At 39.1% G+C, this 17,447-nt stretch overlaps 1 protein-coding gene across 5 annotated transcripts in view; it reads left to right on the top strand.

Moving 5' to 3' along the window:
- Window positions 1-393: 393 nt before the first annotated feature.
- Window positions 394-17,447, top strand: part of UBR2 (ubiquitin protein ligase E3 component n-recognin 2) — a 59,222-nt gene continuing 42,168 nt past the window's right edge. For all 5 annotated transcript variants that reach the window (XM_086631701.1, XM_086631705.1, XM_086631703.1 and 2 more), the window contains exons 1-7: window positions 394-538; window positions 4,814-5,073; window positions 7,785-7,863; window positions 9,408-9,521; window positions 13,467-13,594; window positions 14,599-14,737; window positions 16,451-16,513. In XM_086631701.1, coding sequence (XP_086487827.1) covers window positions 461-538; window positions 4,814-5,073; window positions 7,785-7,863; window positions 9,408-9,521; window positions 13,467-13,594; window positions 14,599-14,737; window positions 16,451-16,513 — 861 coding nt within the window. In that variant the 5' untranslated portion in view covers window positions 394-460. The remainder of the gene's footprint in view (window positions 539-4,813; window positions 5,074-7,784; window positions 7,864-9,407; window positions 9,522-13,466; window positions 13,595-14,598; window positions 14,738-16,450; window positions 16,514-17,447) is intronic.

Below are 17,447 nucleotides of genomic sequence, written 5' to 3'. Positions count from 1 at the left end.
TCGCCCACAGGAAGCACTGACAGGCCCGGCCCCCGTGAGGGCGAGCGGGTTCCAGCCGTGGAGGCCACACTTGGCCAGTGAGACAGCAGGTGCCCCCCGCCTCGGGCATCGCTTCGCGTTGGAGGAGACGAGAAAGGCGAAAGACGGCGTGAGGGCGGCCGTGGCGCGGGGTGCCGAGCCGCCGGCCCTCCCTCCCCGGCACCGGGCTGAGTCCCGCACGACGGCCCCGGGCCACGGGCCCAGTCTCTCAGGAGACCGGGGGCGGGGGATGCGCCAGGGAAAGACTACAATTCCCAGAATTCCCCGCGGGCGGAGCGGCGCCGCGGGCGCTGACGCGCCGGGCCGAGGTGGGGCGGAAGTGGGTTCCCGGGCAGAGCGGCCGGCCGGGCCCGGTTCCGGGTGTCTGTTCCTTGGTCGCGGCGGCAGCGGCAGCGGCGTCGGCGCGGGGAGGGGGGAGAAGATGGCGGCGGACTTGGAGGCGGAGGTGCAGGCCATTGACAAGAGCCTGCTGGAGTGCTCCGCCGAGGAGATCGCCGTGGTGAGGCGGCGGGCCCGGGGCGGGGAGGGAGCGGGGGCTGGCGGGGCCAGCGGGCGGCACCGGCCTGCCCCGGCCGGCGGTGGGGCCGTGAGCCCTTCCTGGGGCCCTGAGCCCTTCCTGGGGCCGGGGCGAGGCTGTGCGCGGGGGCGGGAGCCGAGAGGGCTCTCTGTGAGGGGATGTCGCTGCCCGGGCTGGTGGTGAGGGAGGGCAGCCCTGGCTGGCAGCGGCGCCTCCGTCCGGCCTCAGCCTGCGCTTGTCGCCAGCGTCGCTGCTGCGGCAGCCGAAATCCATCGCAGCGAGCAGCCAGCTTTTCCTGTTGTTCTGGCTGGCGCAGGTGGCTCCCCGGCGAGACGCGGTCACCCGCAGCCGAGGGCGGCCGCCGTTCCCCGCCTCTCCTGGGCCTTGGCGGACGCCGGCGGTGGGAGCCGAGCCACTGCTCAGTATGTCGCTCCTTCATCTGCTGCTTCCTCGCCTTCTCCAAGCAGCTGAGAAGTTTAGTTCTCCTACCGAGTCTGCTGCCTTTTCACATTTCTCTACCGGCAGTCGTGCCTCGACGTGGGAAGATGCCCCTCCTCCCATTAATTTAGGTGGATGTCTAACCCCATATATGCTTTGTAGTGTTGGAAGTTTCATTACAGGATTCATCCTTTCCTCCCAGTATTTAAGATGCGGTTCTGGCAAAAGCTTACAATAGTTAAGCTGAGGACTATTAGAATGGGATGCTTGTAGAGGAAATATTAGTAAAATCAGTGTAATATTTGAAGTAATATACTCTTGTTTATATACTTTTTCTGCTTCTATGAAGAGTGGTTGAAAGGGAAGTGAAGTCTTGAGGGTGAAGTTTTCAGAAAAAACTTGTTTCTGGTGTAGGTGCCAGATCTTGTAGATACTTGAGCGTTTGAGGAACTGGATATGTATGCTAAAGTACTGGGACTGCTCATGTGCATGTCTGTAGGATAAGACCTTGAAGAGCTGTCTGTGAGTGTTTCAATGGAAATTACATTGACTGCTTTCCAAAAGAAAATTTTAAAAAGGCTGTTATAATTCAGTTTATCCTCAGATTGTGATGGTATATGTACAGTGCAGACAAGGGTGTGATTAGATAGGCAAATGTGCTTAGTTAGCTATATCCTAGCTAGTTTAGCTCCAGCATTAGTCTTCCTTCCCCTCAACAGAAAACCCAATAATTCCGTTAAACACTTCATATAGTACCCCATACTGAGCCCAAAGTACCCTTGCTTTTTTTGAGTCACGCTGTGGTTAAACCAAAGGCAATGGTGCACCAAGTGGAACATGTTCAGGAATTTGCTATAGGTACAAGTGCTAGCTTGAATCTAGTAAATTCTTTTTCATTTTTATTCTCTGTGATTAGCAGCACAAGCTACAGTTCTGAGATCTATTACTCTCAAATCTACAGTGTGCTAGCAACTCAATGCTGCTGGCACTGCCTGATTGTATAAGTAAACAATGTACTTGGGTTTTGTTTTTCTGCCTCCTTTGCTGATAGCCCAATATTAACAAAACAAAAGCCAGCCCAAAGCAACTTTTGCAGTACTTTACACTTCAATTTCTCATTGCAGCAGCTTAATGATAAACTTTGAAAGAGCAACAACCAAAACAATAAATTATCTGTAACAGAAAATGAACCTACACTGCAAATGTATGTTTGTGTAGCTAAGAAAGACATAAATTGTACCTTTTAGCTTTTGAAACGGTAAACTAAGTTGGTTTATGGCTTATTTGTGTTACATATTTTGTTTGCCTAGTGTCTCTTACATAGATGTGGATTTAATAGATGGACCGATAGATGTTTACTTACATAAAATATTACTTGATCAGTGCTTTTGGGTGTTTTTTTTTTTTCCAGGGCAGTCAAAAATTGCTGCAGGAGAGTAAGTCTGAAGGGGAGGAAGTGAAGGGGAATACAGTTCTCATTTTAATAAAAACTTCTCTTGGGAGAGTAGAACATTAGATTTTCTTACATATGACTTGAGGATAGAAGATAGACAGATACTAACTAAAAACTTTCCTAAACACAAAATCTTTTTGTTAAAGAACAAATTCTAAAGTTTTGAGTAGTTTTGCTGGAGATCAGTGCCTCCCAGGTAGCGATTTAGAAAGGCAGAGCAACATACATATGCATATATATATATTTCTAGTAACAATTTTACATGCACAACAGTGTTTTGAGTTGCCTTTCTAGTAGCTCTTGGAGTGACATCTGTTTCCTTGTAGCCTGTACTTCTTTCTGATATTCTTTTAGCCAGGATCTGATTTTCAAAACTATAGGCACAGTTACACGTGTAGAACTGGCTCCACAAACAGATTTAGTTGTGATGACATTCAGTGTTGCCACACCTAACTTTCAGGCAATTGCTCCCAGACTTTTTGGGATGGGAAAGCCGTTTACTCGAGGAACAAGAATTTTCTCTGGCTAGGTATTTGTCTGAGCTTGTAGTGTAGCTAATATGCATTGTGTACTTTCTAGAAAGAAATTAGTAATGTACTGCTGAATTAAAAGGCTGAAATTAAGATATTTTGCTAAGAAAAATGCAAGCGTAATAACTAATATATGCCCTAGAAACTAATCTAAAAATGATCTTATTAAATGCAAATTATGGAAGAGACTAAGTCAGCTTCACTGTGATGGGGTCAGTTCCCGGTGTTAGTAGATATTTGGCACAAATGATGAAAGGAGAGGAAAAGATTAATGAGCTAGGAAAAAAACCCAAATCAAATTCTTAGTAATGAAAACTTTACTGCTTTCATTTTTGTGCAGTATTCTCTGGATCCTGATGGGAATGGTCAGATTATCTGTAAACTTTTAGATTGTTGCGTATGGCTTTTTGGTAAACTTTTCCCATGGACTTCCTTGGAAAAAATCTCAGCTTTGACCGTCAAAGCTAGATCAATACAGAAAGATTTAGTAGACTGATTAGGATTTTAAGAAATCAGACTGAAGGAAAGAGAAGTGAGGAAAGCATATGATTCTACTAAGAGCTGTACTGACAAATAAGTTTTTTTCTTTTAATATGAAGTTCTGCTTTAGAAAACATAGTCTACTAAATGAAAATACTACAATATTAAAAAAAAAAGGCAAAAATGCTACCATTCTTAAATGGCACAAATGCTCTGCTGACTATATGTCTATATCCTGAAGAACTTACTACAACTGTGTTGTCTCACTTAAGTTCTTAAGAGTATGTCATAAATAATTCAGAGTAAATGAAGCCATAACATTTGCTTACCAAACCCATTTATTTTGGTGTAATTAATTCTTGGTTTTCCTGTTCAGTTTTAGATTGATTCTGAATTCTTCTGAAGTTGCCAGAGGGTATCTGGTTGTCATATTTACAATGAGAAATGGCATGCTAAGGCTGTTTATGTAACACGGGATTTAATCAGTGCACACTTGCAGTATGTGCTTTCTCCCATTTGTTTATTATAAAAAATTTACAGCCTCAATTTACAGTTTAAACCTTTATAACATTCTAATCCACAAGGCAGAAATAAAACAAATGTTGTCCTAGAGGATTTTTTTTTTTTTACTCTGTGTGTGTTTGTACAAGGGAAAAAAAGCCTAGAAAGAGCTGTGAGTTTTTCGGTGGCTTATAGCAGGTACAGTGGTTTAATGGCTTTCAAAACCTCTGAACATTGTTTTTTACAATTGATTGACAAAGAGAATTCATGGATCTAACATCACACTTGAACTAGTAGTTCAGATAAGTTATTTTGGTGGTAGGAGAAATGAAAAGCCCTTCGTTTTCATAGGCAATTTGTTGAAATTAAATGAGAGAGGGACGGTTACCTAATGCTGTGTTTGCCATTCTCCTTGTACTTTTTGTCTTTGCCTGTTCCCTGCCAACTTCTCTGTCACAAGCTGGCAGCATGAGTCTGTGCTCCAGTGAAATGCAACCAGCATAGTTTGGGCCTTATCCAAAAAGTCACTGCTAATGTTGTGATGTTTTACTGGTCATGCATCCTGCAGGAAAAATTTTAAGAATTTTGTCTCTTAAATCTTGTGTTTTTGAAAGGAATTTTGTATGTCAAAAGGATAAAATGTGTAAGTGGGGAAACAAATTATTCCTTTCCTAATGTCTTTCTTTTGCGATCATCTAACTTTAACACTTAGAAGGAAGTGTGGCTTTCTAGTTTTTGCAATGCCATTTTAGATTTTTTTAATTTAGAAATAAAAAAGTCATCTTGATGGATGGAACTATGTTTGGTATTTTTGTTAATGAACAATTTATGTTCTCTTTCCTTTTAATTTAAAAGAAATGGCTGCAAGCAAATGACCTTCAGAAAGAAGTATACCAGCATCTGGCCTATTATGTACCAAAAATTTACTGCAGGGGTCCTAACCCTGTCCCACAAAGAGAAGACATGCTGGCACAACACGTTTTGCTGGGTCCAATGGAATGGTATCTTTGTGGTGAACATCCTGCGTTTGGTTTCCCAAAGCTTGAGCAAGCGAACAAACCTTCCCATCTTTGTGGCCGCGTTTTTAAAGTGGGAGAGCCTACGTATTCCTGCAGGTAGTTCAACTTAGCATTGTGAACTGTTTATAATTTGCGAAGTCATGGAATGTTTTTCAATAAGAATATAGTGTCCTAACGAAAAGTTAATACCTCAAATGTACTTTTTTAAAGTAACCTTGCAGTGTTTCATGACAGCTGGGACCAGGGGAAAATTAACACACTACAGGTTTGTAAATGGAAAAATATTAATATAATGTAGAGTGTTTTTCTGTACAAAAAATATGCAAGATTAGGAAAGTGGTTGGAGTGAACTGCTGGCGTGATTTAAGGGCCTTGATCAGAAATAAGTGGGCAGGTGTGTGTTTGTGTAATTCAGGTGTTTAATATCAGCTGTTAGTGTTGATCCTGCATTTTAGACCTCTTTCCATCACCTGTTAAACCAATCTATTGAATGCTAAAACAGGTCTAACCCCCACTTGGCGGGGTGATGAGGGGAGAGAATGTCTGTCTTCTTTGAGGGGTTTATTTTTCTGGTTTTCCATCCCCTTTGTTTACAAGCAGAGAATTACTGTAGAAGAAATGTACTCTGTAGTGCTCTCCTTTTCTAGAACTGTGATACTTTATTGCCCTTATTGGCAAGTTCTGATTTGGGGTGGACTTGATAACTCAGCAAGCTGCCTCTTCTGCATTTCTGTTTCAACAATCAGTTAGAGTAGGTAGTTTTGGAAATGTTAGGAGACCTCTTATCTTGAGATAGATGAAATTAAAACGGTGGGTACTTTAGATCCTTTCAACCATTAAAAAAACTTCATCTCCTCTCTGGTTTTCTTAGATTCTTCCTTCACACCTGTGAAAAGTGGAGAGATCTGGATAGAGAATTAGATTGTGAGAGGCTGAGGACTCTCACAGGCTGTAAAAAGAATTCCACAGCTTCTTTAGTACCTTTTCAAGAAATCTGGTCCCAAAGAACTAAAAAAACAAACCTCAGAACTAGTGTTTTAATTCAAGTTAAATTGCCTTGTGACCTAGGAGTAGTATGTTAATGATCAAATGCTCTTGGTATGGACTAATAACTCAATATGTAAGGTATATCTTTGAGAATACTGACAGATATGATGAAAACAGAATAATGCAGTCCAGTGGTGAGGAATTTAGAGAATGAGTGCATGTTCTGGTCCTACTCAGGGTCTTTGTTTCAGCAGAAAAATGATTTAAATACAGCAATATAATCATAACATCATTCAGGTTAGAAAGGATGTCTTGGTAGGCCATCTTGTCCGATCTGCTCAAGTCAGGGTCAGGAGTGAATACAGAATGGTTTTACTGTTGCTGCTATCAAGATGAAGTCTCATCTTCTTTTGATTAAGTACTGGATGTAGATGTAAAACTGTTAATGATTTCTGCTGTGTATTAATAATTTTCTTGGACTAATTTTCTTTGGTAATGAAGAATATTGAGAGTTTAAATTAAACTTTTGTGGGATATGGAAATAATTGTTTTCTGAGTCCATGAAATACTTTAAAAGCAGTGGCTTTTCTGTCCAGTTGTGAAGTTTACAGATGTACCTCCTTATTTGTTCAAGAAATTACTTGGCAAACAATTCTGAGACTGTAAGTATATTGCCACACATTTAGGGCTCTGAAGAATTGATACCCAATGTTGTTGAACTAATCTACTCAATACCGTAGGCGTATTGTTGCCTGGTTTTGATATTTTAATTTAAAAATAAAAAAGAAATGCCATGAACATAAATTATTCTGAAATAGAAGAACCTTGTTTAATTTTGCTTTGACATTTTCACCTTTACTGGCTCCTCTGGAGAAAACAGATGTGAAAATGGTACTTTATGCATAGTAAGTCATGGTTGCCTGATTATCTTTCAGTGATGACCTGATTTCATTTATTTGGTGAGATGAAATTAAGAAAATTCTTGATAATGACATTTCATAGGATATCTGGTGTTTTCGTTTGGGCAAAATAAGTTGTTTCTCTGAATTCTTGTTTTAATAATAACCATCATAAGACATTCATTCTCTTGGTAGTTATTTTTACATTGCAAAACCTGGATCTCTTAATCTTGAGGTGCCTTGAAGTCAGTTGCATTGCATAGGTTCACGTATTTTCAGTATTTCTCAAGGAGACAGTTAAATGTAATTCATAATTGTCTCATTCACTTTGCTAGAAATACTACTTCTATCTAATATAGCAGTGCTTGTAGACAGGACTTTATTATGGCGTCTGATCTTTTGGTTGAGGAAATTGCGTTCTTGGACCTCTTCAGTGAGTTTGTAGGACTGAACTTAGAGCAGAGGTTTGATCTAATCTATTGTGTGCTGTCGTTCTTTCCCGTGTTCGGTGAATAAATGTCTTTTCTGATTGCTGGAGATTGTTAACGCTTGTACTGTGTACTTGAGAGAACTTCCTTGGGTTTATACTGTTTACCTGTTTGTACTGTATTCTGTAATTCATCTGTTTGCTTGCTTATATACTTGTCTCATGTCTTGAAGACTGGCTATATTGCTTAAATAGACATGCTACTCAGATAGTGTTTTAAAGTCTCTTTTGTTATGAGAACAGATTTTTTTTCTCCTTTGTTTGCTTCCCCCTCCTTGGAAGCCATTCCTTTCCTCTTTTGGAATAATATATACGTTAGTCAGAAGGTTCATATTGGTGATATTTGAAAATTACCTGTTGTAAAATGTGTAATTAAGGGCAAAAACATTTGTTTAATGCTTCTTCCCCTCTCCTGTTTCTTTTGCTGTTTTCAGAGACTGTGCAGTTGACCCAACTTGCGTGTTATGCATGGAGTGCTTTCTTGGAAGCATTCATAGGGAGCACCGATACAGGGTTAGTAATACTGCTGGAATATATGATACAGTCATTAATAATTTTGTGTGTGTATGAAACTCTGTGTTTAAAGTTTAAGAATGTATACATAATTTCAAAATATTGGATGAACATAAAGTTTGGAATTATGTCTGCAGTAATCTTACAAGAACTTGAGTGTTTTGATCTGAGTGTAAATTCTGGAAGTTAACACTTTAAAATACCAAACAATTAGATTTTATGCACAACAGTTAATCTTACAAATGTGAGTATGTTATTTTTAACATGTGCCCTTACTAAGGGACTTTTACACTGTTATAGTTGGTGTTTTGACTTGCTTTGTCCTTTATGTTTGACTAGTTTTAAAAGGTATTGAAAAACCTTTATTAAGAAACCACTTTTAAATAAAACTGATTTCATTTAAACATCTGAATTGTTATCAAATTCTGTAGGATAGCAGGATTTTTGTTTGGTTTTAAACATAAGGTTAAAATAACAAACTAAAACTGTAGATGCTGTTTATTTTACTAATCTACTGCTGTTAGTAGTACAGACTAGTTCAAAAAAAACTGCAAACAAAACTAAGAAAGCCTTGTTTTGTTTTTAAACTAGGAAGCTAAGTGAAAACTACCAGTGCAGCCTTTCTGTAAATCTGGTTTTGACACTACTGCATTGCTGTTAATGTAAATCCGATCACTGCGTGGTTACACTGGGCACTAGGATTTAAGTAAAAAAAAAAGTCAAACATAATAACTTGCCCCAAGAAACCCAACCCCGTTTGCTGATATCTGCATGCTTCTTGTATGTAGGTTTTTAGTTTGCAAGCCTAGAGAATTAACAAGTCTAGATGACATCCAAAAGTGTAAGCAAATGTTTCAAATGTCCATCTGATTTTTATTGATACTGTAGGATGTACCTGTATGTCAAAAATAGGTGAAAGAAGAATTCTGTGAATCAGTTAATAGCTGTGGTTCAAAGAACTATTGTTATACTTATTAATTTGAGGTGATCTTAGCTTCAAAATCCATTTTATTAAAACAGTGTAAATATATTGTTACAGTTTTCAGATACGTTTTCTGTGCTTACTAAGACTTAGGTGGACGATTTGTAAGTTTCGCCTGTAAACTCCTGTTGCTGTAAACACCGCGTCTCTCATGTGCTCTGTGATAGCGCTATACGAAATGATTTAGCTTTGCTCGGTTTAAAAATGTGAGAATCTGAAATAGTCCAGATGGTATTGCAAGTAACAGATTCAGGAAAATTGAAAACCAGAAAAAGCCAACAGCCTTCAGGTGTGGCAGAATGAGGATGTTTGAAGCTTTTGGTTTTATTATTACTTTTAAAAAAAAATAAATTCTTTTGGCATAGGCGGAGTGATGAAGTCAATAAGCTTTCAGATATCATAGAAACAGGCATGATTTCACTGTGCTTTTTTAACAGTAGTGGCTAAAGTTATCAGGTGTTGTAATCATGCTTTTGTAGTTTAGCTATGACTACTTATTTCTTAATGTGCACGCATGTATATGCGTGTTCACATGAACTGTTTTGTTTTTAAATAATTTTAGATGACAACATCAGGTGGAGGAGGCTTCTGTGACTGTGGTGATACAGAGGCTTGGAAAGAAGGTCCTTACTGTCAGAAGCATGAACTTAACACTTCAGAGACTGCAGAAGAAGAGGTAATAACAATTGAGGCATCATGTTTCAAAACATTCTCAACTGTGTGTCTGTGTAACTCATTCATATGAGGTTATTTTTAGTCTTGTATACCATGCATGAGAGATGGGAGGAAATTTAACAGAAGTGTCTGAACCACACTTGGTGTTTTTGTCTATCACACTTGGTGATAGACAAAATTAATGTCTATCTTAAGGAATTATTTAGAATGACCTTTTCTACTTGAAGGCTTTACTTTGTATGTTCTTGGTTGCCTCTGCAGCTTCAGTTCTGTTTCTTTGTTTTTCTGTCTTATTCTGAAAGGTGAAGGGAGTCTACTGTGTGGGAAAAATAGTATCTGTATGTAACCATGTGCATGAAGAAGCCAAATTAAGCTCTCCGTGCAACATGTGTTCTGATTCTTACCAAAGTAAAGTGCACAGATTTTTGAAAATCAAAATAACTTGCTGTTACAGGAAAGCTGTAATGGAGATATAAGATAGAGGTCTATAAAAGCTTGGAGAAGCTTTTATATATGGAGAAGGTAAATAGAGAATATATTTTCACCATTTTTCATAGCATAGCAACTTGGACATGTTAAATGCAAAAAGACATGCTACTACTTACAGTATGAGTTCAAGCTGTTGGACTGTTACAAAATGCTGTTGTTGTTAAAAGTTTGTATGTGTTCAAAAGGAAATTTAACATGTTTGTGGAGGGGAAAAATGATCCATTTTTAAATGGCCATTTAAAAGTTGCAGATACCAGCTTTGATGTGGGAAGTACTAGTGTCTTATGTTACCGGATACCAGAGGAGTGTTCTGTTGTTTTCCTGTACTCTTCCCTTAGTATGTGTTATTACATCTCAGAAATGAGAGTGACTAGTTGGGCTTCACTCATCATGTTTGTTCTTAAGTAATATATTTTTCCCTTCAAAGAAATCTCACAGAAATTATAAGGTAAACTTTGGTAGTAATTTTGCTGATCTGATAGTTTAAGTGAAGCAACTGTAACTATATTTGCAGTGACAGTGGTCCTTCTAAAATCTGTTATCACTATCTCAACGCTGAGACTCTAGCACTGCTGCATGGACTCACCACTTGATCTACATGCCAGCTCACGTTAGTGGGCAGCCTTAGAAAACTGCTCTTCTGAAGTCTTGGGTGGTCTGCTACTTCTGTGTCCAAAGATACTCACACAGTGAGGTGATTAAGGTACTGGGCAGGCTTTGTGTTTCTTCCCTGTGAGTGATGGGGATTGAGGTTTCTTATGTTATGCAACGTTGTGCTTGAGGCAGGTCAAAGATCATCTGTTGAGCATTATTGGAGCCTGTTTTCTGCCTTGTCCAGATATGTGTCTGTGTTGAAAGTACTGGGAATGGGAGGCAGTGCTTCTGCTTAAGGTTTGCCTTTGCTTTTTTATGATAGTTCTCCATACCTTAGGTAAGTTTTAAATTAAACAAAAAAAGAGAAATGGCAGTTATTAAGGCTCCTGTAAAACTCCCAAATATTCCAAAAGAATCTTGGGGTGGAGAGGTGAGTAAATTTTACTAGTAGAGGTAAATGGCTGACCATCAGGGGCCTCCGATAGATAATGTAGACTTAAGTTCTGAAAAGATTATTGTGGCCATTTTTATACAACATAAACTGTAGTGAAACACAGAATTTGGTATCAGGTAATCCTAAAGCACAAATCGAGATACTGTTAAATACTTTAATCGGCTAACAATTGCACATATATCAAAATATCAAATGATGAATTGAGTCAGTGACCCAATGTGCAGTACATGTCCAGGTGACCTAAAGGGCGTGCAATGTTCCCTTTCCAGTTTTGTAGAAGAGGGACTAGTTGTTCCGAACATCAACAATCTGAAATAGTAGAAGAATCATCCTTTCAAGAGAAGAGGGTTTTAATGTTTTCTACTAACTCGCAAATCCCTTGAAATGGAATGGAAGGAAATGGCAGTGGTACCTGTACTACCTGATTCAGAGTTGGCAGTGGTTCTCATTTGCTGCTCCAAAAAGTAGTCCCTTTGACTTTGCAGACTGAGGCAGTGATCCTCTTCCTCCCCTTCCTCATTTCAGTTCCCCCACCTGCAGCAGCAGGCATTCTGCTCTGGCAGAGGGAGGAGGATGAGTTTATAGCAGCTCCTGCAGATGTCAAACGGGGGGCACCTTGGAAAGTGCAGAGTGGACACAAGTGGGTGCATGGTTCAGATACAAAAGGGAAACAGCTATCTGTGAACAAGACTGAGACATGGACAAATCATTATGAAATATCTACTTACATTTAAGCATTTAATTATTTATATGTCACAGCATGTAAGAGACGTGTGTCTTAAATCATGATTCCAGTTGGCTGGATGTTGTATAAGCTTAGATAGATCAGACTTCTGCCTCTAAATGCATGCTACATGTAACACAAGGCAACAGATGCACAGTTGTTTGGGTTCTCCAATTTACTAATATTGGTAAGTAGAACAAAAGATACAGTGATTTCAAATTATGTTTTTGAAGACATCGTGGAAGAAGCAGATTTTAAGACAGCTGAGGTTAAAAGTTCTTCAGAAGAACTATCTTAGAAGGTGTGCAGAAGTGGTACAATGAAAGTGAAAATGGAGAAGTGTGTGAAAATTTGAGTGATCAGCAGCAAAGTTAACATTTAGGTATTGAATGTTATCCATTACTGCTTTGGTGATTCATAGATTCATAGATTTCTAGGTTGGAAAAGACCTTAGAGATCATCGAGTCCAACCATCCCTAATCCCCATTAAACCATATTCTCAAGTAGATCATCCACCCTATTCTTAAACACATCCAGGGATGGGGACTCAACCACCTCCCTGGGCAGCCTATTCCAGTGGCTGACAACCCTTTCAGAGAAGAAATACTTTCTAACATCCAACCTGAATCTCCCCTGACTAAGCTTATGCCCATTTCCTCTTGTTCTATCACCCATCACTAATGTAAAGAGCCCTTCCCCCACCTCCCCACCATCTTTTCTCAAGTATTTATAGGCCGTAATCAGGTCTCCCCTCAGCCTCCTCTTCTCCAGGCTAAACAGCCCCAACTCCCTCAGCCGCTCCTCATAAGTTTTATTTTCCAGCCCCTTGACCAGTTTAGTTGCCCTTCTTTGGACTCGCTCCAGGAGCTCAATATCTCTCTTAAAGCGAGGGGCCCAAAACTGGACACAATATTCCAGGTGTGGCCTCACCAGTGCCGAGTACAGGGGCAGGATCACTTCCCTGCTCCTGCTGGATACACTATTCTTGATACACGCTAGTATCCCATTGGCCTTTTTGGCCACCTGGGCACACTGCTGGCTCATATCAAGCCGGTAGTCAACCAACACCCCCAGGTCCTTCTCCGCCAGGCAGCTTTCCAGCCACTCTTCCCCAAGCCTATAGCGATGCTTGGGGTTTTTATACCCCAAGTGAAGGACTCTGCACTTGGCCTTATTAAAGCTCATGCCATTGGCCTCAGCCCAACGATCCAGTCTGTTCAAATCCCTCTGAAGGGCCTCCCTACCCTTGAGCAGATCGACACAGCCTCCCAGCTTGGTGTTGTCCGCAAACTTACTGAGGGTACATACAATCCCCTCATCCAGGTCATTGATAAAGATGTTAAACAGAACTGGACCCAGCACTGAGCCCTGGGGAACCCCACTGGTGACCGGCCTCCAGCCGGATTTAGCCCCATTTACCACCACTCTTTGGGCCCGGCCATCCAGCCAGTTTTTAACCCAGTTGTCAGTGAAGAACCAGAGAAAGGAAACAGAATTATTATTGAGGATGGTTGGACTCGATCTTGAAGATCTCTTCCAACCAGACGATTCTATTCCTTTCAAATGTGAAGCAATTTAAAGAAGGACATCATTAAAGATGCTCACGTCATCTTTGACAGAGGTGCAAATTTGACAATTTCTGTTTCGAATGTCATTTAACTTATCAATTGCTGCTTATTTTCCAGGATCCTCTTGTGCACTTGCCAGAAGATATGGTAGCAAGAGCTTATAATATTTTTGCCATCACATTTAAATATGCGGTAGACATATTAACATGGGAAAAGGAAAATGAATTACCTGGCCTAGAAATGATGTAAGTATAGCATTTGTCTTCTGCCTTTTAGAGGCTTGCAGATAATTACAAAAGAAAATGCAAATTCTGATTAAGTATCTTTTCTGCCTTTCTTAAAATTGTCAGGAATATTTTGTAGACAATGGACTAAAGTGATATTAATAGATTTGTTTTGCTTCTATTTTTCACTTTTGTGATTATACAGCCCGATTCTCTCTATGGCGATGATGAAAAAATGTCTTTGTAGTGCCTTCATTTTCTTAATATTGAAAAGGAAGTATTAGTAAAGTACAGTACCCTAAAACAAGTGGCAGGTTAATTTTTTATGATCAAAGTTACTGAAATTCTGATGGCAAAAGTATTTTGTACATTTGGTGAACCACTTGCTACAAATTTTGAAGCATTACAGATTTTTTAAGTGTGTTGTAGCATCGTAGTTATCATAGATTCATTTGTGATATCTTGTTTTATCTTTTACTTCGTGTTGTGCAAGAATGCTGTGTAAATAAATGATGGGAATCAAAAGATTGCACAGTCTATGTAAGCTTAAGCTGTGATTTTGAGGACTGTGGAATTTGAGCTTTTTAAGAGACTGCCCAGTTTTTGTTGTCTGTTAGACCGTGATGCAATGTTGGGGAAAGAGGCATGGCAAAATAATGCCAAGACTAGTGAAATCTCTAAGAAGCTATGGGGGAATGCATTGAGCACAGCTGCGCTGGAGGAAATATATTTTTCTTAGTAGGAAACTATCAAGTCCTAATCAACAAATGCTCAAAAATACTCAGACTTAATTATCATCTTGAGATTTTGTTCATTTTGGACTTAATCCTGCAGGAGAGATGCACGTTCCTATACAAGCTGGAGGTGGTCAGTCCTTCTCAAGCAGATTGTTGAGATATGTTCGATTGTAGCAAAGGAAGCCCAGGCTTGGGTTGTCTGCTTGGTGGAAAACTTTCTTAAGCTAGAAGTTGATCTTTTTTAATTATGTTACTTTGAATTATATAATTTCAATCCTTGCTTTGAAGAGAGAAGAGTGACACTTACTACTGCATGCTGTTTAATGATGAAGTCCATACCTATGAACAAGTTATTTATACTCTGCAGAAGGCTGTCAACTGCACACAGAAGGAAGCTATTGGTTTTGCAACAACAGTAGATAGAGATGTAAGTAAATTAATTGCTAGACCTTTTAATTATGCTTACGCTAATGTTTATTTTATATGACTACACTTACTTCAGTTTGTTTTCCCAAAGAGTGTGGTTAATGTGGTCGAGCCCTGTGTGTCAGGCCACCCTAAAATGTCTTAACTTTCCCAATCCAAACCAGACCTGATATTGAATATATGCTTCAGTGTAACTGTATTCTAGTAAGCCTTGTGAGTGTAGATAACGGGGTGTCTCTCACTCGGCTGGCAAGGACAGGCTACAGCTTTAGCTCAGTCCTTACTGTACAACAGGGAACTGGCATGGAAAGAGCCCCTATACGTGCTCCAAATGCTTCTCAGAGTACCACCAGTCAACTGTGAATGATAAAGTCCATAACCGGCTGCTTTTGTTCTGGCGCTCATGAAACTTTTTGTGTTTTTTTAAAATTTCATTTTCTTTTCTGTAATTGTCAGGAAGAGGTAAAGAATTTCATAGCATTTCATAGAGGATTTAGAAAGAACAATGAGTTCAGAATCACTGCATGCTGAATATAATTTTAACTAGTATGTTGGTCTCAGAAGCACTCTGCCAACTGTGTTTCTGGCTTGTGTACATTTTTTTAAGAAAGAGAAACTTTCTAGGGACAACTGCATCTTATTTGTGCCATGAGCCTGTAAGCAGGTACAGTGAAAACAAATGGCTTTTTATGTTGTTTCATTGGCTCGTGCCTTCTGTGGGGGAGGGGGAGGCAGGGAAGTCTCTTCCAAAATGGCAATAAGAGTCTCATTTTATGTTGTTGAAGTACTTCAAGAAGGTCAGTGTAAAAGGAAATACAACCGCTTTATATTAACACTGAACTAGATTTTGTTTTTATATTATCACTACTCTATTTTTCATGATATCAGTAACCAAAAGATTCCTGTCCGATCCCTGAACATGTGCTGACTTAAGCACGTGCTGTGTATTTAAGGTGCACTTTGGAGATTTTTTTTTTCCCTACCATTGATCCCCGTCCTGCTTCTAAATAGATACATGAATCATAGAATGGTTAGGGCTGGAAGGGACCTTCAAAGGTCATCTAGTCCAATGCATATATACATGTGCATGTGTGTATTTATGTAAAAGAAATGAGGTTATGCCTGATACAATGATTTGACATCAGACCAGATCTAAAAATCTCAGTAAGCTATTTGTTAATAGTACACTATAAATTGAATCAACTATTTTAATGTATGTATTGACAGTATAGAAAGTTTCATACAATATGGAAACCTTCCAGTTTTGAAATAAACCAAGTACTTCAGTTACATATTTAAAAGACTAATTAGCTTTCATATCTGCTTTCTTAAAAGGCATTGAAATGTCTGAAATATCTTTAAATTCTACCAAAACTAATGATTGATGCATTAGTACTAAAGATAAAGTTTTCACTATTTTAGATAAAAGTAGTGTGACGGTTACATCTTAAAAATAATATCATGCACAGAAAATTTAGTATAACAGGTAACTGCATGTATGGTATAATTTTCTTTTTAAAAGTGCAGGGTGCATTTTGGGAGTTCAAGTATATAAATATATACAGTAATTTAAAAACTGAAAATAGCATGAAAGCAAGAGGGGTTAACATGCATCTGAAACTTTTACTGTACCTTTTATAGTAATGTAAAAATACAGCTTTTGAACTTCTTGTGTAGAAGCTGGTGATAATGTTACTTCTTTACAAATTTGAAGGGACGTAGGTCTGTTCGATATGGAGACTTTCAGTACTGCGATCAAGCGAAATCTGTGATAGTGGTAAGTAATATTACCTACTTGCTTGCCTCGTCTTAAGCAGAAAGAGGCTTTGCTCCACAGTTCTGGGATATTGTTGCCTCAATGACTCTCTTATATTTCAATAATACAAAGTGTTGGAGATGCTATTTACAACACACAGAGTAGAGTTATCAAAATACAGGTTTGTGCTCCGTTTCTGGGTTTTTTTCCTCCTGTGGTCTCCCTTGCACCCAAAATAATTTCCTAAAAAGAAGTTCCTAGACAACTTTTCCGTTCAGAAAACAGTTTAATCAGGAACTTCAGATGTAATCTTTTAGAATTGCATGTCAATTCAGATCAGCGAAGTTAAACTATTTTAGTTTTTCTCCTATAATATGAAGTTGTTTGCCTCTTTCACAGCCACAACTATCGAAATTGTTACTGATTGAATCCAAGTGTGAAACGACAAACAGACTTTCATTTTGCATGTGTGTATATGTATTTGGAATATCTATATATTACAGGGGTCTTCCATGTAAGAACATGGGAATAATATTTTCTCTTCAATTTTTCTTTAACTTCTGCAGTGCAGTACTTAATCACATGAAATATATAGTTTATGTATAACACTGCTACCACTGAAAAACAAATACTGCAACTAGCCGTTACTGGCCTTAAACTATTTAAGGTATTTTGAAAACATTGACGTATCTTTAAAGATAACGTTGTGCAATGTTTTTAACTTAACCACCTATGCAGTCAAAGAACAAATGGCTTTTATGTGTAATGTCTTAACTATAAAGGTTACTGACACAGAGATGAGGGGAAATACTTTATTTCTTGTTTTAACTCTGTGCGTTTAATTTGTATTATTGAAAATAGTTTGTGGAAAATCAGTTTCTTTCCTTGGTAGGCTGCTGTGTGACTTGCATGTCAGTTGTGAGGAACAAATTTGCGTGACTGTCTTAGCTTGTGT

Source organism: Tauraco erythrolophus, chromosome 2 (assembly GCF_009769465.1).
Source record: "Tauraco erythrolophus isolate bTauEry1 chromosome 2, bTauEry1.pri, whole genome shotgun sequence".
Taxonomy (NCBI): domain Eukaryota; kingdom Metazoa; phylum Chordata; class Aves; order Musophagiformes; family Musophagidae; genus Tauraco; species Tauraco erythrolophus.
The sequence above is the reverse complement of the archived record's forward strand: the minus strand, read 5'-3'. Positions and strand labels throughout refer to the sequence as shown.